We start from the raw sequence: 25,692 nt of genomic DNA on the forward strand, positions 1-25,692 counted from the left end.
CCCCAAGAGAGGGGCTCTTTGATGTCGGCGGAGTCCATCCGGGATTTCGGCTCTTCCACGGATCAGAAAGCCGTCCGGGGGGAGTCTTCGGCTAACGCAATTTCAGTTTTTTTCCTTTTTTATGCAATAAATAAATAAATAAATAAATAAAAACCGTCAGACAAAACCGTCAGGCTGACGCCTGAGAAACAGCGTTGCTTTCTCCAGACAGATATCTCTGTCTCGGAGCAAAATTCGAGGTCGGGAGGCCAAGTCGTTTCCGCGGTCGCGTACAGGAGAGGTGAAATATGGGGGCCCGCCCCCTACGTGTAACCGCCCTCCGTGCCGGCGGATAACCGCGGCCGTGTACGTCACCCGGACGAGGGGACAAGGGAACGCGGAGACGCCTCGTTCGCCGACGCGTTCTCAGCTGCGCTCTCCAGCATCACGCCGCGGGCCCTCCCGGTAACTTCCCTTTCATTCTTTAGGCCCGTCAGAAAATGTCTGCGCGTTTTTTTTTTTTGCCAGATTGAGCGAATATCGCTTTTGTTGTCACTTTGCATCAGAACGCCTTAAGGTCACGAACTGATTTTCTGTCGTTGTTTATGAATGCAGCGCATCCATAACTCCTCGGAGAGTTTGAGTGATATGAAGACCGCGCCGCGCTTCCATTATAGAGTCAAATAAATCACCTGAATATTGTCTTTATCGCGGCAGTTCTGATTGTTTTATGAACAGTCAGATATATTATCTCTTTTATTGTTTTTTTTTATTTTTTATTTCCTCATCTTTAAATTTGGATGTTTGCTTCGCTGTGATTGAAATGCTGTGTGTGACTGAACCTTTGGTTGTTTGACTCCCTCTTTGTTATTTAGATTTGAGGTCAGGCTGTGTATGTGTATTATAAGGAGTGTGTCATTCTAGCTAAGATAAGGTTAAGCACCTCAAAGGGAATGTTCACAGTTTAATGATAGTAGCTGATGTGTGTGCAATGCAAACACTGCTCGTGGATTTCTTTTCCATTTATTTGGTTGTAATTCTCTGTAAAATGACATGAAATTGAGAACACAGAGGTCTGAAGATTTCAGATGGCTCAGTCATTTCCTGGATATTCTCTTGTTCCCCAGCAAATTCACTTTAGCTCATTTCTAGGACATGGTGGGTGCGATACTGTAATAGCTTAAAAAAATGTACCTTCTATTTTTACACACCTACAATTAATATAAAATATATGCCCTCTTTTGTCCAAAACATTATTATTATAACTATCAGATTAAAGGCTGTGTTATTATATTGCCTTTAATCTGCTAGTTCTGTTGTTGTTGAGCTGATGAAAAGAAAAACGTGCGTTTGTGTAGAAATGCAGCACATGCGGGAGAGGCAGGTCAGCGCTACTTGGTTCCCATGGTGACTGCCCCCTCGCCCGGCCGCGCGGTGGAGAGTGCGGAGGCCCCGCTGAGACCCGCGCGGGTCCCGCGGACGGGCAGCCCTCTGCCTAATCCACGCTTAATTGAGCCCCAGAGACTGAGCGCGGCAGAGCCAGGCAGTAGCACCTCTCCACTAGGCCCCAGTACCCCCGGCCTCCTCCAACACCATCGACTTAACGAGCAATTCAGAGAGCCGATACTCCAGAGCGGCCCTGTAAGCTCACCACCCATTCCAGTCTCTTTATTCATTTAATAATTTTTTTTATAAATGTTGGAGAGGGGTGAGGGGTCCCCTTTTGGCATGTCCCCCGTGCAGCGATGGTACCCAACCCCGTTCCTGGAGATCTACCATCCTGTTAGGTTTGGCACACCTGACCACTAATAAGCCGCTCAACAAGATCTCTAGCCGATGAATGTGGCGTGCTTAGTTAGGGTCAGAGTGAAAACCTACAGGACGTTAGATCTCCAGGAACAGGGTTGGTTACCACTGCCTTACAGCCTTTCTGTCACTTTTTTTATTATTAATTTTTTTTTGCTCTGAAATGTGAACGGGAGATACCGGAAGAGGCAGCGGGAAAACGAGTCGCGGTTAAAGAGGGGATCAGAGAGAACGCCGGCAGGACTCGGGCACGCGCGTCTGTCAAACGGCGTGACACCCGCCAGAGCAAGTGACTCCGGCGAGCGGCGGCTCGGCAGAGAGATTAAGCTGGGGTTCATCTGCGGGTTCCCCCGTCTGGCGGCAGCCGGATAAATGGCTCTTCACCTGTTTCCAACGGCGGGGCCTGTTCGCTCACGCGTCTTTGAATGCTGGAATAATGGGATGTTTTTTAAAGTGGGAGAGAGGGCATGTTCCATTTACTCTAAGTCAATTTGCTTACGGTTCCTCTTCCACAGATGTGTGTGTGTGTGTGTGTGTGTGTGTGTGTGTGTGTTTGGGGGCTATACATTATTAATAGTATACCGGGCAGCATATTGTATTAACTGTGAACATGCCTTGCTTGATACTGAGACCAGTTAATGCATTGTGCTGTTCCTTTTGCCTCCTGAAGGCCTTTATTTGAGTCAGATGGTGTCGGTTGGTTTAATTCACTTTGGCTCTTACAGGGCTTACCTTATTGCTTAGAACCAATAAATTCACTATCAAGAGTAAGTCTTTAAAAGTGGGTTCATGGCTGTCTGTAAACGTCTAATCGCCTGGTCTGAATATCGCTTTGCCGTCAACCTATATTCTCAGTAAATAATAATGAATACTGTTAAAATCCACAGGAGTTCGTCCTGTACATAACTGTGTTTAGAAGGTTAATGCTAAAACAGACCTATACATCTTTTATGCTGTATAGCTTCAACCTCGTACCTTTACAATTAGCAAATTCAAATCAGTCAACCAATCAATAACTTCATTCACAACTCAAGTCAGCTTTGCTTACTTGCACCACATTAACAGGAACATTACACACAAAATGAGCTACTGTCAAATTACTGGTGAAGTAAAGCTTCGTAAATGTACGGCCGGGACATCCTCTAAACAAAAACCAAAAACCACAGAGCAAAAACAGACTTTGACAAATGCCTAGTCCCTCATTACATCACTGATCACTGCCCTTTTTCTCAACCGAGTGAAGTCGGTGAAATCTTCATGAAATCTCTCTTTCATGATACAGCTGAACAGAAGCATACTGTGTTCTCCCCCCGCCCTTACCCTGTCTCTGCAGATTCTGGCCTACACCGAGGGCCTGCACGGCAAATGGCTCTTCACCGAGATCCGAGCCGCCTTCTCCAGACGCTACCTCCTGCAGAACACCGCCCTGGAGATCTTCATGGCCAACAGGAGTGAGAGATTCTCTCGTTTTTGTTCCCTCTCTTTCTGCCTCCTTTCCTCCCTCTGTGCTCACCTGGTTTGATATTCTTGATAGGCAGATAACAAGCTTATTTTATTCCTTGCAAAGTAATTGATTTCTATTATCTGTACTTCATCAAATGAAGGAATCATCAGCGGTCTGCTTGTTAGCATGTTAGCATTTTATCCATAATTGTGATAAGAAATTCTGTTTTCATGTTTGATGAAACATGGGCATTTTTCTCATCACACGGATGTGTTTGACTAAGTGCCTGCCTGCAGAGGTGGCGATGTCGCTGTGAGGTGAAGTTGGTCTCTCGCAGTTTGTTCTGGTCTCTGGCCTCATAACGTGTCCTGGTTTTGTCTTTCTGCAGCTGCTGTCATGTTCAACTTCCCTGACGCTGCCACCGTGAAGAAGGTGGTCCACAGCCTTCCACGGGTGGGGGTGGGGACCAACTTTGGGCTCCCCCAAACCAGGTAAACCCCCCACACACACCCCCACTGTGATACCTTACCACAGGTCCACTACTGTCTGTCCACTCACTTAAGAAAAGCTGTCACTCACAGTCATGTCGTTAGCTGAAAGTAATCATTATTGCACTCAGTGACACTTTCTGTTTTGAGATTGGAGTCAGTTGGAATGTTCCGGAAAAAGGCAGTGAGCATTGCATTGCAGGGCAGCTGCTTGTGGGGCAGCTGGTTGCAGGGCACCTTCTCCATGTCATAGCACAGAGAAACCCCAGGGCCTGTGTTTTAGGGTTTATATAGACAAGTGAGGGGCATGTTTACAGATTTTCCTAGTCATAATATGCTGTAATTACCTTCACACAAACACGGTTGGGTTTATTTATCTCTCTCCTTCTCTAAATAAAGAGTTGGGTTGATTTTACTGCCCCAGGCGATGAACCGCTTAATTCTGGCTTGACCCTAGTTCCGGATTTTCTGAAGTCAAGGACCTGTGTAATGTTACATCTGCACACTGCCAAAAGACCAGAAATGTACAAATGAACCAATCCAGAAAATATCAGCAAATGTCAGAAGCATTAAGCACACACTGCTTACTTGCAGTTGTAGTTTTGTTGTCAGTCAGAGACCGGAGACTACAAAATTACAGGTAACATTTACTGTCGCTAAAATTGGAAGTTTTTTTTTTTTTTGCGTTTATCAAATTAAGAAGAGTTATATTTATCTGCACATGCCTCTGGCCTCATGAATTATTGATGGCAGCAAAATTCTGAACACAGAAAAACCACACCAGTTTCTATCCACATGGAGAAACAATGTCACGTGCTTTTAGATGCCACCCAGAAACGAGAGCACTTGCTGTCAAAGCTTCCAGGGTCAAGCCCTCATCGCTCAAGTGCCGTCTGTGTCTTTGGGTTCCAGAGGGTGATGCATCATTAGCCACAGCATTGCAAAGGCAGGAAGGGCTTTAGGAGCCAAAGCAGAAGCAGTGCCTGCCGCACGTGCACCAGAGGGCACCCTGGCTAGCGTACGCCTTCCCTAATAGAACGGATGAAAAGCTGCTCAAAAGATAAAATAAAAAAACGGAACACAAGCAAAAGCATCAAAGAATGACTCTTTTGTTAGATATTCCAGTGATCGCTTTCTTTGTCTCTTTCATACTCAGAGATATGTGGGTTATGAAAGTGAACAGAAACAGAGTGGAGAGGGCCGGCCTGAACTTCAAAGAGCCCTAATGAGTGTAATCTCACACCCTGACAGTGATTAATACCATCATTTGCTATTGTTTTAATTGGATTGCAGGTCATTTGTTTTAGCCCTTGCATATATCATTCATTAGGGGCTGGAGTTCCTGGAGTCCCTTTTCTAAATGAAGAAAGGAACGTTTGGCCAAGCCCTGATCCTGTTTGGAAGGCTTTTTAGAATCACACCCCTGGACCCAATCAGCTCACAGTTTCAGCATTATATTAGTCTTACTGCATAACTGCATTTTGGGTTGTGTGTACATGGCTGTATGTGTGGATACAGTAACAGCTTGGAATAGGTTTACCAGGCTGGACCGCAGTGAGGTTTTAGGGTCACACCCTGGCCCTGTGGGCTAACCCGGCCTGAGAAACGTGCTCTTCCCCCAGGCGCATCTCGCTGGCCAGCCCCAAGCAGCTTTTCAAGGCCTCCAACATGACCCAACGCTGGCAGCGCCGGGAGATCTCCAACTTCGAGTACCTCATCTTCCTCAACACCATTTCAGGTACGTCTTCCTCAACACCATTTCAGGTACATCTTCCACAACATTGTTTCAAGTACATCTTCCTCAACACAATTTTAAGAACAGCTTCCTCAACACCATTTTTGGTACAGCTTCCTCAACACCATTTTAGGTACAGCTTCCTCAACACCATTTTAGGTACATCCGTTTTTTTCCCCCCAATCTTATTGTCCTGTTCCGTACGTGAATTGAATGTTTTCCAAGCAGTGAGCACAAGTGGTGCTGATGCACTGTTCATGGCAATTTTCTGTTCTCTGTCCTCCAGGCCGCACCTACAATGACATAAACCAGTACCCCGTTTTTCCCTGGGTGATCACCAACTATGACAGCGAGGAGCTGGACCTGACACTACCCAGCAACTACAGGGATTTGTCCAAGGTAATGTTGCCTGCAGATGGGCGAGGCCTGACATACCTGCACAAAGTAATATGCCCAGAGGAGGTGGGCGGGGTTTCTTGAGTGACAGTCTGCCATCAGTTTGCTCGCCTCGTTCATTCAGTCACACATCGCTCTGTTTGCACACGTCACTTTTAATCCATTATTAAAGAATTGCATTTACAGGCCTCTCGAAGCACTACAGTTGGACATCACCTCAGCCATTTTTGGCTTTGGGGGGACGACATGCTACAGACAGGGGCCGATGACCCTTTTGACTGCTAAACTCAGTCTAGTGGGTTTTCGACATCTTTCTCAGCAGTAAAACACTCAAGAATCTGTAGTCAGTCTGTATTGAGGTTCATGATTGACCCAGGAATGTAATTTGGTTTTGAATGGAGATGGACGTAGGTCCATCACTCCGAGCTTACTTACCCATAGTTACTGAGCCCGAACAGCATGGCTCTCTCGGGTGAAAAGCAGCCTCTGATTTCTTACTCATTTGCCTTGTAGCTCATAGCCTGAACTGATACAGTAGCCTGCTTCTGTGTGTCCCAAGCTTCCATAGCCGAGCAACCAGGAGATCCACCGACTCATCGCCGACAGACTCGCTCGCCCGTCCACGTAACGGAGCGTTTGGTTTTCCGTAAATGGCCGTGCTCAGGGGTGCGGTAACAGCTCAGAAAAAAGCGCGACGGAAAACGACCTTCTAAGCGCGCTGTGATTCTAACACATCTCCTCAGCTCTCATGAAGATGAGCGATTAGTGGTCCCAGATAATACATAACGCAGGCAGGCCTTATTTTTACGCACGGCATTATGGGTCCCAGTGTCTCCCCTCCCCCATCATGCCGTAATTGCCGAATTATTCTAGTCCTTTCTACGCAACGATGGAACGTCACCACTGGGAGCAACTCGCTCTTCGTTTTAATTGCGAACAGCTTCTGCCGTGGATGCTGCAATAAGTGATATCCGTGCGCAATTTTGTTTTTAATGGCGATCATCATGATTGAATGTTAGCATTGGCCGTCTGCCTGCGCCCCGAAGTATCTGAGCTCAGAAAGTGTCTTCTGACTGGAGCGGTTCTGTCTGGGAAATAATTATTTTCTTTTCAGAAGTTTTGGCCGATGTCCCGGCCTCGGTGCTGAAGACCGGGGAGTAGTTTTCATGCAATTACTTCGGATGATAACATTAGTTATTCTCATTCCATGTTATTCTGTCATGTAATTTTCTCCAGGTTTGTTATTCATTAAGATTAGTTGACAGGGCAATCAGAAATGCTGGATCTGTTTAATCCATCTCCTACAATGAGCTATAATGTCAGTCAGGGCTCTTCACGGTGCTAAGCATTATCCTTCAGCGCTGAGTTGTCGTAATTGTCGATAGGCAGTCTCGTGAGTGATTCTCCTGGCGTTTTTCCTTATGGGGAAATTTTCTCGTTTCCCAGTGTAGATATGTGCTTAGGAAACCCCATTTGTGACTGGGAGGATGCCTGTTAAAATGCCAGATGGGACACTACTTGGCATCCGAGCGCCAAGTACTTTCCTAGAATTGCATTTGTAAATTGCGTAGCTTAAATTGTGAATAATATGTAAACTGTGAACACCGGATTGCTTGACAACGACATTCATAATGCGAATGCAGGGTTGTACACACCCAGAAAGCTACAGTGTATATTGTGTACCTCTGTGAAAGGTCTGGAAAGTAGTCACTCTGTGCTGCAGTAAATTATTTGTTTTGTCCCCTAATGCAGCCCATCTACTCTGTGTGTGTGTGTGTGTGTGTGTGCGCGTGTGTACGTGTATGTGTGTGTGTGCATGTGTGTGTGTGTGTGTGTCCCAGCCCTGGCAGGCAAATCCCTCCTTTCCCCACTTCTGTTATAAGTAATTCCTGTTTAAACAACACTGGTGTTAAAGTATACTATTTCAGAGAGGGTAACCTAAGACTCTCGGCAGAGCAGTGGTCCTCATAAGGGGTTGAAACATGGAAAACAAACTGCATTTGCGGGCCGAGCACTTGTTTCCCCCAAGGAACCAATTAATGACCTTCGCACTTAGCGGGGACTGCCCATTGTGTTACCGCTCGGATGGACGGCGAAGAACAGCTCTCTCTGCCGACGTTCTCGAGCCTCTCTTTTCGAACCCACACTTTTTTCAGTTTGTTTGTTCTTTTCGCTTTTTGTTCCTTGGTCCCTGTTTTGCTCACTGTGGTAATTGCAGCGCTTGTAAATGGCAAAATGAGTTAGACTTTAGGAGACTCAGAAAAAGTGTGGGAGAAGTTCTGTTGTGTTAAGTTTATGTTTTACGTTTCACCACCTTCATGTTTTTTTGTCCTAGAAGCGTATTATGATTGCATTGTTTATTTTATCATTAATGTTGAAGTATGCTTGAATCATGCAAGGTGTTTTCACAATGGCCACAGGAGATTCAGTGGTTTGTTTCTCCAATAAAACAGAGCCGGTTAATCACTGTTAATCAGGCCTGGCTAGTGGAGGTGTCATTTCCATTGATAATTGTTTAGCGAGACACCTCTTTAATCACAAACTGCAGTGTCACTGTGCTGATACCGATCTCAAAGATCTATAAGAAGACTGAAATCTTAATTGTTAGGATGCTTTAACTGAAAGGAGATGTTGTTTCGGTGAATACAGTGAGAAATTGCTTTTCTTTTTACATTAAACCAGTGCATTGTGGGATACCTTTATGGTAAGTTTGCGTGTGTACACATAAAAGGTCCTCTTTGGCTTGACCATCCTTTTTCGAGTGAAGAAAAGGCCAATCAGGTGCTGCTATCCCTCACCTGCTAATGAACACTCTTACAAATGGCTGTGCTGTCACTGTGTATGCAGGGGTCTCATTACTGTGGTCACACACAGCCGACAGAGGAAACGGTGAGCACAGTTCGGTGAAAAATGTTGATGCGATTGATATATCCATTAAGACTGAGGGCTGGAGGGCTTCTGTGTGTGTGTGTGTGTGTGTGTGCGCGTGCGTGTTTGTGTGTTTCTGTATGCACGTATGTGTGTGTACGTGTGTGTGTGTATGTGTCTGTGTGTATGTGTGTGTTTTGCTGGACATTTTTCTCTTTAAAGATTCCAGTCTTAAAAGCACATTCACATTTCTTTTTTTTTCCTCTGCCTGCGGGTTGAGTTTAGGGAAACATTTTAAAGGGCCTATACTTCACAGCTTGGCGTGTCAATACACCGCAGTCTATTAGCTGAGCTTCCGCGGCGCATCCAACAACACCTTCATTATTTATCACAGGGATTATTAAGAGCAGGGCGGACGTGTTTAAAATGGCCGCCGCTTTCTGAAGGCTCGTTTAGAGCGCTTCGGTGGGGAGGTGCTGGAACGGCCATCAATCGCACGGGCCGGCGAACGCGACGGGGGCAGGACTGCCGAGGATTACACTTAAGGTCACATGATGAAACGGGCGTCCGTTTCTAAGGAAATGGCGGAATAAATCATACATTAGGGCCATTTAATGCCCACAGAAAACAAAGAAAAGGCTCCTGTATTAATGGGCGCTGGATACCTGGAGGGTAATGCATTACTGAACACTGGGAGAGACCGCAGCCCCCCCCCCCCCCCACTATAGTCTTCTGCAAGCTCTTAAATGAGATGTGTGGTGTGCGCTGAAGGATTTAGCCTATTTCCGACAGCTGCCGTAGTTTTTGAAAGTTTAAAACTGTTGTGGTTTGCCTCTTTGAGGCATTTCATTCCCATTTGATTATTTTTGCCATGGCTACCGTTGTCACTAATAGTTATCGTACATGTCAGCTGTGATAACTGGCGAAGTGGAACTGTAACATAAGGGTTATTTTTAGATGGAGTTTATGTTCAGCAGTTCATTTCAGGGTGCAGCATTCATGAACGCAAAACGATTTGACCTGAGCATTGTGGTGGTTGGGCTGCGGTTTTGTCTCTTAGTTGTACGTGGTAGTCTGCTGCAAGTGCATCGGTATGTAAAGGGAAGTTATCTCCATCCCATCCCATTGGAACGAGCGACTGAAGGTCTGTCCATCGTGGGTAAACTTCAGTCGAGTCCCTTCAACCCCCTCTAAGTCATTAGGAGAGCATTCTGAAGTCAACCACCCTCCCATGGTCCCAAAACCCGCTTCACAACCACCCCAGCCTCTACCCCCTCCATCATCCAAGGTCTGGCCATGCTTGTTAGCAATCCGTGTGTAAACATGCCACAAACACGGCCACAATGTTAACTTTCCCCCCTGCCACCCCCTACCCCACCCTGTTTGGCTGGCTTGGCTTTTCCCCTCTTGTGCTGGCTGTCCTCCCCCCCCCCCCCCGCCCCCCTTCTGTTATTTCGGGCTCGGCGTTGGCCCCCGGCTTCAGACGTGACAGCCGGCGCGGCTGCTGCAGATCTGGCCCTCGCCCGAGTTTTGACAGATCTGGTGCTGTGCTCAGTCAAGCTCTTACACCCCAGGGAGGACAGGGAGGGAGAGAGAGAGAGAGAGTGAGGGAGGGAGGGAGGGAGGGAGGGGAGAGATGGAGGCTGCCTTTTGCTCTGCCATCCATTTTCTTGCCAACGGACAGCAAATATCAGCAACCTTTATTGTGTCTGTTATATTCACACCGCCGACACAGTAATATCACCGTGTGACCGCTGGATCGGATCCGTCCTGCTCTGAAAGGGCATCTGTAGTGTAATTTCAGCTCTTCTTCTCTCTGTAGACCTCGCTCACTGCTGCTCGCTGAGTCACACGACGACTGAGATGGACAATATCACTGCCCACAGTCTGTACCTCTGCCCATGGTCCATACCACTGCCCACAGTCTGTACCTCTGCCCATGGTCAATACCACTGCCCACAGTCAATACTGCAGCTCATGGTTAAAACCACTGCCTATGCTCTTTACCGAAGCCCATGGTCTATACACTGCCCATGTTTACCATGCCCACGGTCAATGCCAGTTAAACCACTGCCCACAGTCAATACTGCAGCTCATGGTTAAAACCACTGCCTATGCTCTTTACCGAAGCCCATGGTCTATACTACTGCCCATGGTTAATACCACTGCCCACAGTCAATACTGCTGCCCACAGTCAATGCCCACTGCCCACGGTCTTTTCTGCTGCCCAAGGTTTATACTGCTGCCCAAGATCTGTACTGCTGCCAGGGTCTATAACGTTGCCTATGGCCAATGCCGCTGCCCACAGTCAATACTGATGCCCATGTCATACCCCCAATGAGATTTACTGAAGATAATACTGTGGTTAGGTTTAAGACTAGTCTTAGCTAAGCCATACCATTAAACTGTTATAGCGTTTTTGGTGCGTTTGTTTTGTCTTGGTCTTTTTTTTTAACGGGCCGTTTTGACAGGTCCTGGGAAGTGGCAGTTGAGTGATTGAAAGAAGTGTTGACCTGCGCATGTTTGTGCTTGTATTGGAAAAGCTACAGAAACAATGTTGAACGTTGACTGGATGTCCAGGACACTTTGTTTTGCTGACTTTTTTATTTTTTAATGGCATATTGATTTCGGTACGTGTCCCGTGTGCTTTTTCTTGGCCTATAAGCGTAGGGCGGAACATAAAGTGTAAACACTATTTAAAAACCCAGATGATCAGTTCTCGGCAGTGTCAGGCGGTCTGTGGAAACATTCTGATGTTCGGCCGCTGGGGACGATCTGTTCTGGCTCCGCACGTTCGATTGGAAAGGGTCCTCGAAGCAGGCCGTTGTAAGCACGTTGGCCGTTCTCCTTTGAATGACTAAAATTGGAAAGTTTTAAGGTTTGCCGCTCACCGTAACCGAACTGAGAACCATTACGCCGGAGGCCACGACAGCGCTGCCATTTTTGACGAGGTTAATTGCGATCGTACGCAGCTGCTGTCTGTTGACTTGTTAATTGTAAATATTTCTCTCTCTCCGTTGGCAGGTCTTCTGAGTGTGATTCTTTTCACATGATGAAGGTGGAATCGCAACGGTTTCGCGAAAAACACTTTGCTTCTCCGGCAGCTGTTTTTCCAGATGTGCCGTTCGTGCAATTGTACCAGTCTTTCATTAACAGCGATACCGCCCCTTGTGGTGTAGGCCCACATTATTCACGCAGATAGATATGTGCGACATGGGTGCTTGAAATCTCCATGGAAACGCCGCACCTGAAAGACTCGCTCGCACAAAAACGAACCACGTTCAGCAGACGCGTATAAACCTCCTCTGAACCCAGAAGAGGTCTCTGGTAGATTTGTCTTTATGACGTGGGTGTCCTCGCGAGCCTCAGATGGTTCAAAACTCTCCTGGAGAGAATGTGCCATTTCCAGGGACAGGCATTTCGTCTGCCAAATGACCCTTTTTGATAATGTACCTGCTGGGTCTCGGGGACTGTGAGAAATGGATCGTTTTCGGAGAACGATTATGTTATTGCCGTTAAATAGGCATTAGTGCGTGGAAAGGAAATCACTGAAGACCCCTGTTCCCCATCCACATCTCTCACATACGTAAAAGATATTAAAACTCTTTATGCTGATATTAAAGCATTAAAACGTCTTTACAGTACGTCAAACGTACAGATGGAAATAATGCAGAAATATGCAGCGGGGCTCTCTTGCGTTGCCGAGTAACGGGCGGACGAACGAGGCAGCCCGTCTCAGCGGCCGCCCCGCGGGCTAATTAAAGCCGCGTCCAGATTGGCTCGTTCATCCGAGCGGTTGTCAGTGAGGCATCGTCCCGCGGCGGCGGAGCATATTAGCCCAATACCCGCCGCTCGCTCCGTCACGGGCGTGGCCGGGACGCGCTGATCTACGGCCCTGTCGCCGCAGATCTATAGCGGGGGGTGGGGGGGGGATCGGGGGGCTCCTCGCGGCGGCCCTCTCATCGCCGCTCCATTTGTAGCGGTAAACAACGCACGCCATTTTTTTCTCCCCCCCCCCTTCTCCTTTTTTAATGAGGTAGACGTTATTACGGCTATAAATCAGGCCGCCGGCGGTAATGTATAATTCAATGTGTGTATTCCCGCTGTGGCCGAGCTGGGCAAACCGACAGTGTGTCATTGTCAGTGCCACGGTCCCGTTCTCCCCCTCTCCACTCACCCCCCCACCTCCTCCTGGAATGAGAGGAAGCCCCGTCACCACGACCAACTCCCATCATGCACCCTGATTTAGAATCCCCTTGGTTGCCGGGGATCGATGCCGGAGCCACTGTCTTGAAGGGCCTCCCCCCGAACAAGGATGCAGTGGCAAAGGGGCCGAATCGATCCAAATCGGTTTGGCTTTTATTTTTCCAGAGGCCATTATTCTATTATCGTCCGCCAGTGGCAGCTAGGGGGCGGGCCGGGGGGGGGGGGGGCTATTGGAGAAGTAATAAAAATTGAACTGGATAAAAGCGATTTCTCCGAAGGAGTAAATTAATAATAACCTTTGATCCGTCCGTGAGGTGTGGGGTTTTGGATATCAATGGAACATTACTGTTGTTTCATTACCTTTTTTTGTGTTTGTAACCGTGCGGGTTTGGACCGATAGGCCGGCTAGTGGAACGCAGGGGGAAGGTTAATTGAAGGGACCCTCGTCTCCCACTATTGATGTTCCTGCCCTTTCAGTGTCTCGCGCTGGATTAATAATTGTGTTTGTTTTCCAGCCCACACAAGATAATACCATTTAATAAAAAATACATTTTATTGGAGAGAGATTTTTTGATCTCTCTCTAAATATTTCACATACATTTTTTAAAATGAAAAATGTCAGGATTTTTACGTTGTAAAACGGGATCGGGTTTGTCTTTGTCCCGTGCCTTGGTGCTGTGGTTTCTAGTTAGTCTCCAGCACATATCCACAACACAAACACCCATGGAGTGAACTTTACCAATTAACACCCAAGGGAAGCAAGGCCCACAGTCTGTTGGAAGTTGAACGTTTTGGGACACAGTTACATCCAAAGGAAGTTCAAGGCCCACAGATCTGAAAAAAAGTATGAGTGTTTTGGGCACTCAGTTACGGTCCGAAATGGAAGTGTGGAAGTTTGGGGTGCACCGTTACAGTTCGTATTGGAAGAAGGGAAATTTGGGGTCCAAAATTATGGTCCGAATTCGAAGTGCGAAGTTTGGAGTACACGGTTATGATTCGAATTTGAAGTGTGGAGGTTTTGGGGTTCCCCAGTTATGGTCCAAATTGGAAGTGTGAAGTTTAGGGTACGCACTGACAGTGTGCAGAAAGATTTGTATTTTGGGGTGCACAGCTTTGCTCAGACGCTCTGTTTTCTGTCCTGACAGCCCATCGGCGCTTTGAACCCCAAGAGGGCGGCCTTCTTTTCCGAGCGCTTCGAGACGTGGGAGGATGACCAGGTCCCCAAATTCCACTACGGGACGCACTACTCCACCTCCAGCTTCACGCTGATGTGGCTGATCAGAATGGTGAGCCTGCACCCACCCCCGCTGACTCATCCTGCATTTTATGCCACCATGCCTCATTCACTCATCCCTAAGATAACTGTGTACAGAAACCAGGGATACAAACTGACCAATAAACTAGATGTTACTCAGGAAGCATTCTATTGTGCCTTTAATTGCACCAAATAGATTTTATAGTAACTTCTGGGTTTGTGTTTCTGCGTAATTAGGTAAATGTCTCTCATTCACACTGTAGCATAACTAGTTTGTACAAACACCAGGAACAAAGGACGTGTTTCTTCGCACAAAGTGCTAAATATTCTAGTCTGTAGGTAAATAGCGATCTGAGATAGGTTGAAGTTCTCATCTTTATGTATTCGTATGAACTTATTTTAATCAGTTATGTATAGTGTGATATTGATACTGATGTTTTAACATAAAAATATTTCACCTTGCCTTGCGCTCTGAACAGTGTGTTTGGTAACCTTGCGGTTAAGGGCGGTGATTAAAATAGGTGGACAGCTCAATGCCGGGTCATTCTCTTCTGCTTTAATTGCTGTAGTGGCTCACATTCATGTCTGTTCCCCAGTGGGTCAGGATTGATCTGATCAAATCATTAGGGGCTTATTTTAAATCCACTTTAACGAACACTCTTTTACCTTTTCGCCTTCGCGTGTTTCAGTGGAAAACGGACGCGTGCAGATTTGTGGACTCAAAGGGACAATACCCTTGCGATCTCAAATACGAGCCGTGCGCAAATTCAACCAGCTTGAAACGAACAGCTCATTTTGACACAAAATGGCTTATTTAAGCTTTATTGAGGTCCTCCAAGGCTAATTGCATTCACTGCGCCAGGGGGGCCATTGTTTCCTGAAGACAGCTATTGATTGGTCTAGACAACATGCAGCACAAATTAGACGTTAACAAACAATGCTGTTAAATACTTGTTTTGTTTTTTTTAAGCTCCCCTTTGTGAGTGAAGTTTTATTAATGTTCAGCACGGTGCTTTCTTAGGAGAAACTGAGCTGCCCAAAGAATTTAAACCTGGGAATTTTACAGAGGTATCACTGACGCTATTCAGTTGAGTATCAGACACTGCGTTAAAGGTAGAATACCGAAGAGTTTATTGGATAGAAGACGTTCCATTACATTATGAATTCAAATGGCAAGGCTGCATTTTCTGTCTCACATTGTCTCTTTTTTGCAGATTGGTTCATCAATGTGCAGCACACATTGTGTTTTAGGCAGAAGGACTTAAGGTCAAGTGTTATTAGCGGGGTTCTTGAATCGGTATCCTCATTACTCTGTGTTTTAAAGGCCCGCTTCCATAGCGCAGTGTGTGACAGACTCACAGGGTGATGCGACGCAGGGGATTCTGGGATTTTCCTACCTGACTGCTTCCTGTTCCCTGCAGGAGCCCTTCACCACCTTCTTCCTCAACTTCCAAGGAGGGAAGTTCGACCACGCGGACAGGACCTTCTCCTCTGTGTCCCGAGCCTGGAGGAACTGCCAGAGAGACACGTCTGATGTGAAGGTAGAGTGCACAGACACACGCACACACACACACTCATACGGGGAGACTCACTCCAATAGCACACACACACTCACACTCACACGTGGAAACTCACTCATGTAGCACGCACGCGTGCATAGTCTCACACACACACACACACACACACACATACACACCTATGCAAATATGCACACACACACACACACACACACACACTCATACATGCACACTCACACACACATGCCCACGCACACACACACACACACACACACACACACACACACACAGAAAATCTGAAAAGAAAGATTTGTTCCGTATTAAGTCACATCTGACGCTGTGTGTGTGCTGGCAGGAAGCGGACAGCAGTAGATGAGAAAGCCAGGAGTCTCTAATGCACACATTCACACTGCAGACCCTCTGGGCTGCGTGGGAACCTGCTCCTCCTCATTCTGACCAGACCACCTTACACATCCACACTGTCACTGTTAATATTCTCACGCAGCGTTGCACATCTGCTAAAACACACAGAGAGGCTCCTCTGCTTTTGCGCTCGGTCATATCCAGTACTCCTCGTGCGCGTATGACGGTAGGCTTGGCGATCAAAGCGTCAGACTAGTCTTGATTTCTGACTCATCCTCCACCCCTCACCCCCCGCTGGGGCGCGACCTTGGCTTGAACCTTTTCCGAATTAAGCCTCATAGCAACAGGGAAGGGTCCGTAGGCCAGGTCGTTTTCACTCTCCTACCAAGCTTACCGAAGCCTTCTAAGACCTTATTCTGAGTTTCTGAGTGTCAGCCCCTCTTTAAATATTCGTTGCTGTCTCGGCAGCGTTTCTCCATTTTGATTCGGCCCATTATTTACGTGTCGGTTCGCTGCTGATTGGCTTGATGAAATGATGAAGCATGTGGCTCGCGTTAGCGGCTGCACTTGATTGCGAAACGGCCGGGGCCGCGCTCGGGTTCGACCCGCTCGGCCGCGGCAGATAGACGTAAACGACTTCGTTTCAAATCAAAACATAAAGGTCAGGTCGGCTCCGAGGGCCGGAGTTTCCGCCCTAGCCTTTTACTGTGTCACTTTAACGGCTAGAATTGATTGGCTTCCGTGTCTCAAAAGAAATGTTTCGAATTATGCGCTTTAATTCTTCCCCGGACAACTGTTTACGATCGTGTTTTTAAGCATGTTTTAATTAGAGCAAATAAAATTGAGTCGTTAGCTATGTCCAGCGCATAGCGGTTTGTAGATGCGTTCGCTTGGCGCGGTTCCGTAGTTCTTTGCGTGAATAAGCATTGAAAGGATTTTTTTCGCTTTGTGAGAAGGTGGTAATGAGCAACTTTCTCCTTGATCCGGTCCGTCTCCGACTCTGCCCTTTCACCCCGACCTCCGACCCTCGACCCCGGTCCGGGGCGGCCCCTCAGCTGACCCGTATCGGGACGGGATCGGAGAGAGCGGAGCTGCTGGCCCCCCTGGCGCGGTGGGCGGGGTCAGCGGAACGCGGCGTCCTGCGGAGAGCGTGCGCGCCAGCCTCCTCCTGCGACCCCTCGCCGTCTCCGCCCGCAGTCAGCGGCGACCTCTCTCTCATTTTAGGGCTTTGTTGCCGATGCGGAGGGGGAGTGGCGATGGCCACCTTTGGCCCTCCGCTGTTTGTTTGCCTGTGGAATTGGCTGCTTCCTCTCCTGTGGAGGGGTGCGGCGTGACTTTGTCCTGGAAGGACACTGCGCCTCAGGCCGGCTAATTAGCGGACGCGTTCCCTGGGCAGACTGCGGTCCAGCCCTGAAGCTTCTGGAGGGGAAAATGTGTCGACAAAAGCCATATTATGAATTAGTTTTTAGACCTTTGCTGTTAAATATCCATCTGGTCCATCGGTCGACCAGTCAGTCAGAGGTAACTAATAAGCATTCTACACTAAGTAATGGATGGAAAATACAGAGTGAATTTGCAGATCCAGGTATAGCCTGAAGTGGGAGTAAAAGGAGGAGGGATAATGCTTAATATTATGCTAATAATATTTGTATCCCCATTTTTCTTAAATTGCCACGTGTCAACTCAATGTGGTAGAGGTTAGTCTTGCATGTGTATCTACTGAACCAAGTCACAGGTTATTCTCACCATGCAGTCAAGTGCTCAGTGATCATTCAGCACTAACAGTGTTTATATGAGTCCGTAAGGAGTAAAAATGTACTCTTTCAGAATAAAACGTACTCTATCAGAGTAAGTTTGGCACAGCTGTGCTGTGCTTAGTCGGATGTACCGCGCACAGTCAGTTAAGTGGTAAGTCTTTTGGAAAAGACGAGACCAGTTCAGTCGCACTCCTCTCCCGGCGTTTGCCCTGCTCTTGTGGAGCCGCCGTTTCCAGCAGGTGTAGGGGCGTCCCTTCTCCCCTCGGTGGAGCGCAGTCTAGCTTCAGCGGCGGTGAGGAGCCCGTGAGCGAGGAGCGCGCAGGAGGAGCTCTGGAGAGCCTCTGTCACTGCCCCCGGGCCGGGGGTGTTGGCCCGCGGCGGGGGAGGCACAGGGGGGGGGGGGCTCTCCAGAACTCCAAACAAGCGCCGGGCGCTCCTCCCATGATGCTCTTGTCTGTCAGCTGCTCCAGCCAGCTCCGCAGAGCGCACCCTGCCCCGACCGCCAGAAACGCCAACTTCAGAAACAGCCAACTCCTGAACAGCCAACCCCGCCAGAAACAGCCAACCCCGCCAGAACAGCAACTCGCAGAAACACAAACTCCGCCAGAACAGCCAACTCCGCAGAAACAGCCAAACTCCCGCCAGAAACAGCCAAACTCCCGCCCGCCGCTGTTTTCCTTCCCTCCGTTTTCCCAACCTCGTCTTCACTTCCCGTCTTATCGGTCCGTTAGATTTAACCTCCCCTTTAATTAGGTGTATCTTTCCCTTCTCTCTATATGAACTGTAAGAAGTTCATTTTTAATTTGATAACCACGGTTCTTTCGTGGTGCAGCTTTCTCAGAGTTTTTCTCAGGAAGATGATCACTCGTGAATATTACTTTTCTTTATTTTATGTTTATTCATCACAGTACGAGCTTGAAATTGTTTATTTTTTCTTAGTTCCCTGGAAGGCTTTAGAGTTCTTCGAAAATTCCACCCAGGAGACACATTATCCGTGTTACTCAGTGATTCAGCTTAAAGAACAATATCCTTAATGAAGTCTCTTCGTCAGTGATTGCTTACATAGCATTATGAGTTTTGCAGTTACTGAGATTAGTGTAAAATGTTTTAAATAAAGGAAAAGTACCATTTACTCTTTCAGTATTCGTTTATATTATGTAATGCATGCCTTATTGATGCTCTCAGTGTTTTAGGTAATGCAAAACATCTTATCGATGATTTCAGTGCATCTTTGTGTAATGTACACATCCTATCGACCATTTTAGTGTATTTTTGCATTATGTAATGACACATCCTTCTGACCATTTTAGATGTATTTTTGTATAATGTGTCACACCTCTTATTGACCACCGGAGTGCATTTTCGCATAATGTAATACACGCTATTGACCATTCCAGTGCATTTGTGCGTAATACAGCACTTAATCCATAAACCAGGATTATGTGTCCAAATGGTGTGCTGCTGGTGGCAAGCCTGCACCACACCGCAGCACTCTGCAGCCCCGGTTAGAAGGGAGAGATGGAGGAGGGGGGGAATACTCTCTCTTCCACCCGGTCTTCTGATTGCTTTTTATCAGGGTGACATTTGGTAGAACACAACAGATGAAGAGTTTGAGGTGTAATTTTGGTGAGTGATGGCGCGGGTTCGAGTGTGTGGTGTGGGTGGTGTGTGCGTGCATGCGTGAGTCGAATTATGCGTGGCACGTGATGATGTGATGTGCAGTGAGTTATGAGTTGCTTGATGTTTACTGCTGTTTGGTGTGCTGTATGTGTATATGTATGTTGCGTGTGCACATGGGTGTGTGTGTGTGTGTGTGTGTATATGTATGTGCGTGTGCACGTGGGGGTGTGTGTGTGTGTGTGTGTATATGTATGTGCGTGTGCACGTGGGGGTGTGTGTGTGTGTACTGTATATGTGTGTGTGTGTGTAGTTTCTGAGTGTGCACACATACATAAATTTCATTTTAATAACGTGAAACAGAGAAGAATAAAAAGTAGGGTAATAAATAGAAGCTGAATCAGACGATGCTTATATTATGCGTGGTGTTTTCCTGCAGAACCAAATCAAGGAAGGCTGTTGAGCAGATACCCCAGGACTCCACAAACACAGAAGCAGGAGCCGCTCACGCAGCTAGCTCAGCTCCGACAGAAACGCCGGAACGAACGGCATCGAACGTGGCTCCCCGGCGCTAACCGTTCCCCGCCTGCTTCCTCTCCCCCCGCGCAGGAGCTGATTCCCGAGTTTTACTACCTCCCGGAGATGTTCGTCAACTCCAACAACTACAACCTGGGGGTGATGGAGGACGGGACGGTGGTCTCCGACGTGGAGCTCCCGCCGTGGGCCAAGACCCCGGAGGAGTTTGTGCGCATTAACAGACTGGTAAGAGGGGCGCGGTGCGTCTGCGTTTTTCGGCGTGTCAGCGAGCCGTTCTGTCGCTGACGGAGCTCCCGCACCCCACCCCACCCCACCCCACCCCTAAGCCTAACCCTAACCCCTCCCCTTTCATCTAACAGGAAATACTCATGAATTTGGTCCAGTTGGGACGTCACTTATTCTTATATGGCCTGCTGCTCGTCTCAGAAGTGTCTGAGACGTCTGATTGTTGGGAAAGTACATTAACCTGGGAGGTGTTGACCTTTTGAAAGATGACTTTTTGAAGCATCTGTTTAAGAGTTTGGATACTGTTCTTTCATTGTTGTGAGTCACCTTCATTATTTGATACGGTTATGGCCTCATTTTATGGATGGCTTGACATTTGTGTGGGCACAAGTTCACAAATCATTGCACTGCACTTTCTACTTATTTGGTTTTGAGGCGATGTTTGAAATCCCCTATTCATGTCCCCACAAGGCCTGTTTCTTAAGTGTAAAAGTGTAACGCACGAGCGGAACATGTCCAATGGCGGCTCAGACGTAGCCGCGGCTTGCTTGACCTTCGGCAGTCTGGTCGCTGGCCCCGCCTCCCTCCGCGCTGTTTCTGGTCGCTGGCCCCGCCTCCCTCCGCGCTGCCGTGCGGAACTCGCCCCACGCGACCGAGAGCGACGATCGCGGCACGCCGCTCTGATCTGTGACCCGCCGCGGCGCGCTAATCAGGGGGCGGTGCTAATACGGCGTCCCGCTCATTAATCATCCCCCCCCCCCTCCCGGCCCCTCCCCGCGGCCCCCCACGCTAACCCCGGTCTCCGGGCTCACCCTGGTCTCCGCTCGCCGGTTTCCCGCCTCGCGTGCCCCGGCGCCGCGGCTGACGCAGGCCGGTCGCCAGGCTGTCTTTAGCCGCGCACCCGGCAAGCTGCTGTGTCCGTATGAGCTATAGCACAGGCTGTGGTTACATATGGCGCAGTAACGGGTCAGAGAAGTGAAGCACAGTGCTAGTTATCCGCTAGAGCTGCACTAACCCTTACCTAACACTGTGGCTTCCCTTTATAGTATCTGGCACCCGTCCTGAGGGGTGTGTGTGTACAGTATATATACAGTATATTTACACACACACACACACACAGGTCCATACAGAAGGCTGTACTACCCCTTACCTAACACTGTGACTTCCCCTTATCGTATCCTACGTTTACCCATCCTGAGGGGTGTGTGTGTACAGTATATTTGCACACACACACACGCACACACAGGTTCATACAGAAGTGAGGAATAAATGGCCGTTAAAGTGAAACTGCAGCGGAACGAGACCGGGGCGTCGTCTTCATTATTCCGAGTCTGGCGGCCCTCTCTCCGTCCGGGAGAATTCCCAGGGTGCAGCGCACCCTTTGTTTTGATTGAAAGTAATTGGCCGAGCAGCAGCCTTCCGCGCCGGAGTTACTGCGCGGATCAATACCCTGGCCTTTTAGCACTCCTTCCTCCTCCTCCTCCTCCTCCGCCTCCGCCTCCGCCTCCGCCTCCTCCGCTCCCGAATCCGGAGTATCGATCCCCTCCCAGCAGCAAGGAGAGGCAGGCGAACCCCGACGCCTTAAATAAACACAGGAAGCGGGAGGGAGACGCTGCGGCTTCTGTTCTTCGCGTATTTCAATTTTTGGCAAAAAGATTGCGCGGCGCTCCGCTGTTTTTCCTTAAAACGGTTCAGTGGCTTCGGCCGCTCGATGGAACTGGAAGGCGCTTCCGCGCCGCGTGTGGAAATTTGCCTCCGGCTCCACGGTGACATTAAAAAGCAATCATCATTCGTCAACAGACGCGGCGTGGAAACGCCGGGGGGCATTCCATCACCGGGATCTTAATCTGAGCTGTGTACAGAAGAAAAGCTAAAGGTGCCAAGAATAAAAAATATATCAATTCAAATTGATTTACCCGTCTTCTCTCTCTAATAACACAGACCAGATAACGCGCCTTTCTCTTCTTCGAATCGGACGTTCTTTGCAGACGTCTGAACGCATTGAATGCTATTATCTGAAGAGCGTTGTGTTGATATGCAAGTCGAGAGGTCCAGATATTGAAATATAGAGGGGTAAAAAAATAACAGGGAGCTACTGTTCCAGCACTGGGGCCTCTGTGCATCGGTTTGTAGTTCAGCACCCAGCCCTCTCTGCCTGGTCCGTCTCCACAATACAGAGAGGCTACAAACCTGCAGGTAATTCCCCCTGTCAAACGCAGCCCGTCTGAAGCCTGGCCTTCTCGTTAGCTGTAACGCTATAGCGTACCGCGAAACGATGAGCCAGAGGACAGGGAGCTGCCAAGCGCCCTTAACCTGAAAAACAAATCGAACAATGAACGCTCTTGTACCTCCGCAACGTTACCTTCGCTGAATGTTATTGTAATTACACTAGTGAAGGGCTCTGAGGCGGTACGCTACGTATCGTAATGTACTCTGGAACACATGCGTATGCGCGCACGAGCACACACACACACACACACACACACACACACAAACGCATATTCAGTCTACGCCGATACCAGCAGCGGTACCAGGAATCACGTCAATACCGCCATCTGTAAACACTGGGGTGAAGTAGGGACCCTTCAGTAGGGGAGGAAATGAGGCCAAAAGGCTGTATCATGAAGGCCATTAATCACTCACACGCTGCACCCCTTACCGGCCTGCCAAAGGAGAGCTCTGCTCGCTGTTTAACATTCCTTTCACTGTGATGTCACAACGTGAATATAATGCTTTTAAAATAAACCGTACGTAACGTGTGATGTCATTGGGTGTTTTGTAGTGGAGGTTTGAGAATAGTAGGTATCTAGTATCCGAAAAAAATAAAAATGGAATAAATAAGGTGCACAATTTAAGTTAGGGAAGCGTATGTAATACTGGATGACGGTATCGATAATGTGTACGTGTGCGAGCGTGCGTGTGAATGTGTGTGTGTGTGTGTGTGCGTGTGTGCGTGTGTGTTCGCGCGCATGTGTGCACACGCACGTGCGCGTGTGTTATACATGTGGGCTCACTGTGGTGGAGTGCCAGGTACAGACAGCCAATGATAATTAAAGCGGGTCCTCAGCCCTGGGGGAGCCCCTGATGACTGATAGCTGGCATTAAGGCGCGTCAGCTGGCTCCTCAAATCCAGCGAGGGATTCCTAACGAGAGCCCCGGCCTCCATTTTGGATCGGCGCGCGTGTACGCGCGAGGAGTTAATGGCGTGTTTCGCTCCTCCGTCACAGCTGCCGTTAATGGCGCTCTCTGGGCGAGACGGGCATCAGGAGCCGCGACAGCAGGGAGGAAGAGGAGGCCACGCGCTCCTCGTCCTTTATTTCACAGAGATGATTGCCGGCTAATTAAGCGGCACTCCATAAAGCACGTTAGCGTCTCTGTCTGAAGTGCTGCTTCACTTTCTTCCAAAAATCGCACTTCATTAGACCCTTTTTGTGTCCCAGTCGTTTACGTTTCACAGAGCAAATACGAGTATTATTTTTTCCTCAAGCCGTTACGACACCCATGCTCGGTAGCGTAGTCAGACGCACACGGGCCATTTAATCAGGTTCACACGCGTCTCGTGGTAGTACACGATTCTGGCGTGGAGATTGCTCGACAGTAATCCTGTAATTCTTGACGCTGTCTCGCAGACGCAAAGCAGATCGTTTCACAGTTTCAGGGATCAGACCCTAATGTGCTTCTGTGAGAAGCTGGAAGGTGTTTTCCTGCCCTCTGCGGCAAGGAAGAACAGCACCCCCTGTAGGAGAGAGCAAGAATGACCTCTAAGACTGTGTGAGGACATAATTATAATTCACCAACTTGTGGTGTTCCACCCAGTACGATCCTGTCTCTTACAGCAAGGCTCTGTTCATCACTATCAGCTTATATTGCTGCACTCTTTTCTGTCATTCTGAGAGTGTTGAATAGCATCAAGAACCTCAATTCAGTTCAATTTCTGGATCATGGGATTTATCACTACATCAGTGTGTGCTCATTTTGCCACCTAAAAGGTGAGCAGACGTTTTATGGCCAATATATTGCGTATTGCTTGAGAGTAGCCATCTAGTAACTATTTAGCTATGCGCATGAGCTTTTCCTCCATTTTTGTTGGTTCCTTGACTTTGGCGCATTCTTGTGTGTCATTTTTGAACCCTAGATCACGTCACAGCATCCACAGGCCTCTCTCTACATGTCTGCATGCGTGTTATGATATTTCAAGCTTTATAATCCTCACGGCAAAGTTACACTGCAGTCGACTGTGAAAACTGAAGCGCTCTGCACTTTTGCGGCGAGATGCTAAATAATGTAAAATAGTTTTTATTTTTTTTAGCGCTGGCTGTTACTGTAAAGGGAATAAACGTACTCGGGTGATATACCGTCTGAAAGCGCAGACGCATTTGCACGTGGATGATCGATGCGGCACTTGATGTGCGCTCCCACTTTCTTCTTCTTTCCGACGGCTGCGTTTCGTTCATCCTTCAGGAGCGCGGTACGCCGCTTGATGCCGGCCCATTAGACGCACTTCTCACTTTCTCCACGCCTGCAGACTGGGGAAGGGGGGGCCAAACGGGCATTAGGCGCGGCGGAGAGCCCTCTCCGGGGCAGCCGCGCGGCCTCGTAACCGCCGAGATCCAGTCACTCATGTGACGGGGCCGTCCATTAAATAAGCCGTAGCGAGCCGTCACTCAGGGCCGGCGGGGCTGCTGAATGCGTCTGAGGAGCGGAAGCAGACGGGGGGGCTCTTAGGCCTCGGTCGGCCAGAGCAATGTGCCCCCCCCCCCTCCAGAACGTCTAGAGTAACCCCGCCTGCTAGGACTCCCTGTGAAGATGGCACCTCCCCCATAACCCCTGTCCCTCCTAGAGGCGGGCGGGTCCGGACGCGGGTCGCCCCGCACAGCTGCTGCTTTGGGTACAGCGGGCCGGGGAAAGCCCACAGAGGCCTTTCAGGCTGGAGAGCCGCTGAGAGACGAGCGCCTTTTTAACGCGAGCTAAATCACGTTAGCCGCCGCCCGCTAACCCCTGACTGAAGCTGCCTCTCGCCGGATCGAAAAGCCGTACGCGCATTTATATACACAACGGCAGTCTGTTAAAATATTACAGCGGCTTAAAAGCTTTACATGCAGATATCGTGGCAGCTCAAGAAAGGAAGATGTGTTATTTATGTATTTAGCTTTTTCCCGTGCAATAACTCTTCTGACTACGTGAGTTTAAAACAGTTATTTTTACTGGGAGTTTGCGAGGTGGTAATATTGGAGTCCTCACCCTCGGGGTCGGATTGTGAACTCGCGTCGCTGTAGTGCGTTATCTCAAACAGCCGCGGAGTTCCCCTGATAGATTTACGGTGAAGTTACAGCGCGGAGGTGTCACGGCAGCCGTGATGGGCTGTTTGTGATTGTTAGCGCTAATGCGCTAATGCGCTACCCCTGGCCCCCGCACGGCTCCCACGCCGCGCAGGCGAACGCGGCCGACCGCGGAGACCGCCTACTCCCGCGGGTCAAAGGTCGCCCGTGTTTACGCTCG

The 25,692-nt window shown here is 48.7% G+C and overlaps 1 protein-coding gene across 50 annotated transcripts in view; it reads left to right on the forward strand.

The window, feature by feature from the left end:
- The window catches only part of LOC135259824 (lipopolysaccharide-responsive and beige-like anchor protein), a 207,272-nt gene that overhangs the window by 146,981 nt on the left and 34,599 nt on the right, over nt 1-25,692 (forward strand). For all 50 annotated transcript variants that reach the window (XR_010331386.1, XM_064344595.1, XM_064344597.1 and 47 more), the window contains 7 exons: nt 3,119-3,236; nt 3,618-3,720; nt 5,340-5,455; nt 5,739-5,851; nt 14,068-14,208; nt 15,599-15,718; nt 20,041-20,193. Coding sequence is in view for 49 of the 50 variants with exons in the window: in XM_064344595.1 (XP_064200665.1) it covers nt 3,119-3,236; nt 3,618-3,720; nt 5,340-5,455; nt 5,739-5,851; nt 14,068-14,208; nt 15,599-15,718; nt 20,041-20,193 (864 nt within the window). In the remaining variant the exon portion in view is untranslated. The remainder of the gene's footprint in view (nt 1-3,118; nt 3,237-3,617; nt 3,721-5,339; nt 5,456-5,738; nt 5,852-14,067; nt 14,209-15,598; nt 15,719-20,040; nt 20,194-25,692) is intronic.

The sequence above is a fragment of the Anguilla rostrata genome, chromosome 7, assembly GCF_018555375.3.
Source record: "Anguilla rostrata isolate EN2019 chromosome 7, ASM1855537v3, whole genome shotgun sequence".
NCBI lineage: Eukaryota > Metazoa > Chordata > Actinopteri > Anguilliformes > Anguillidae > Anguilla > Anguilla rostrata.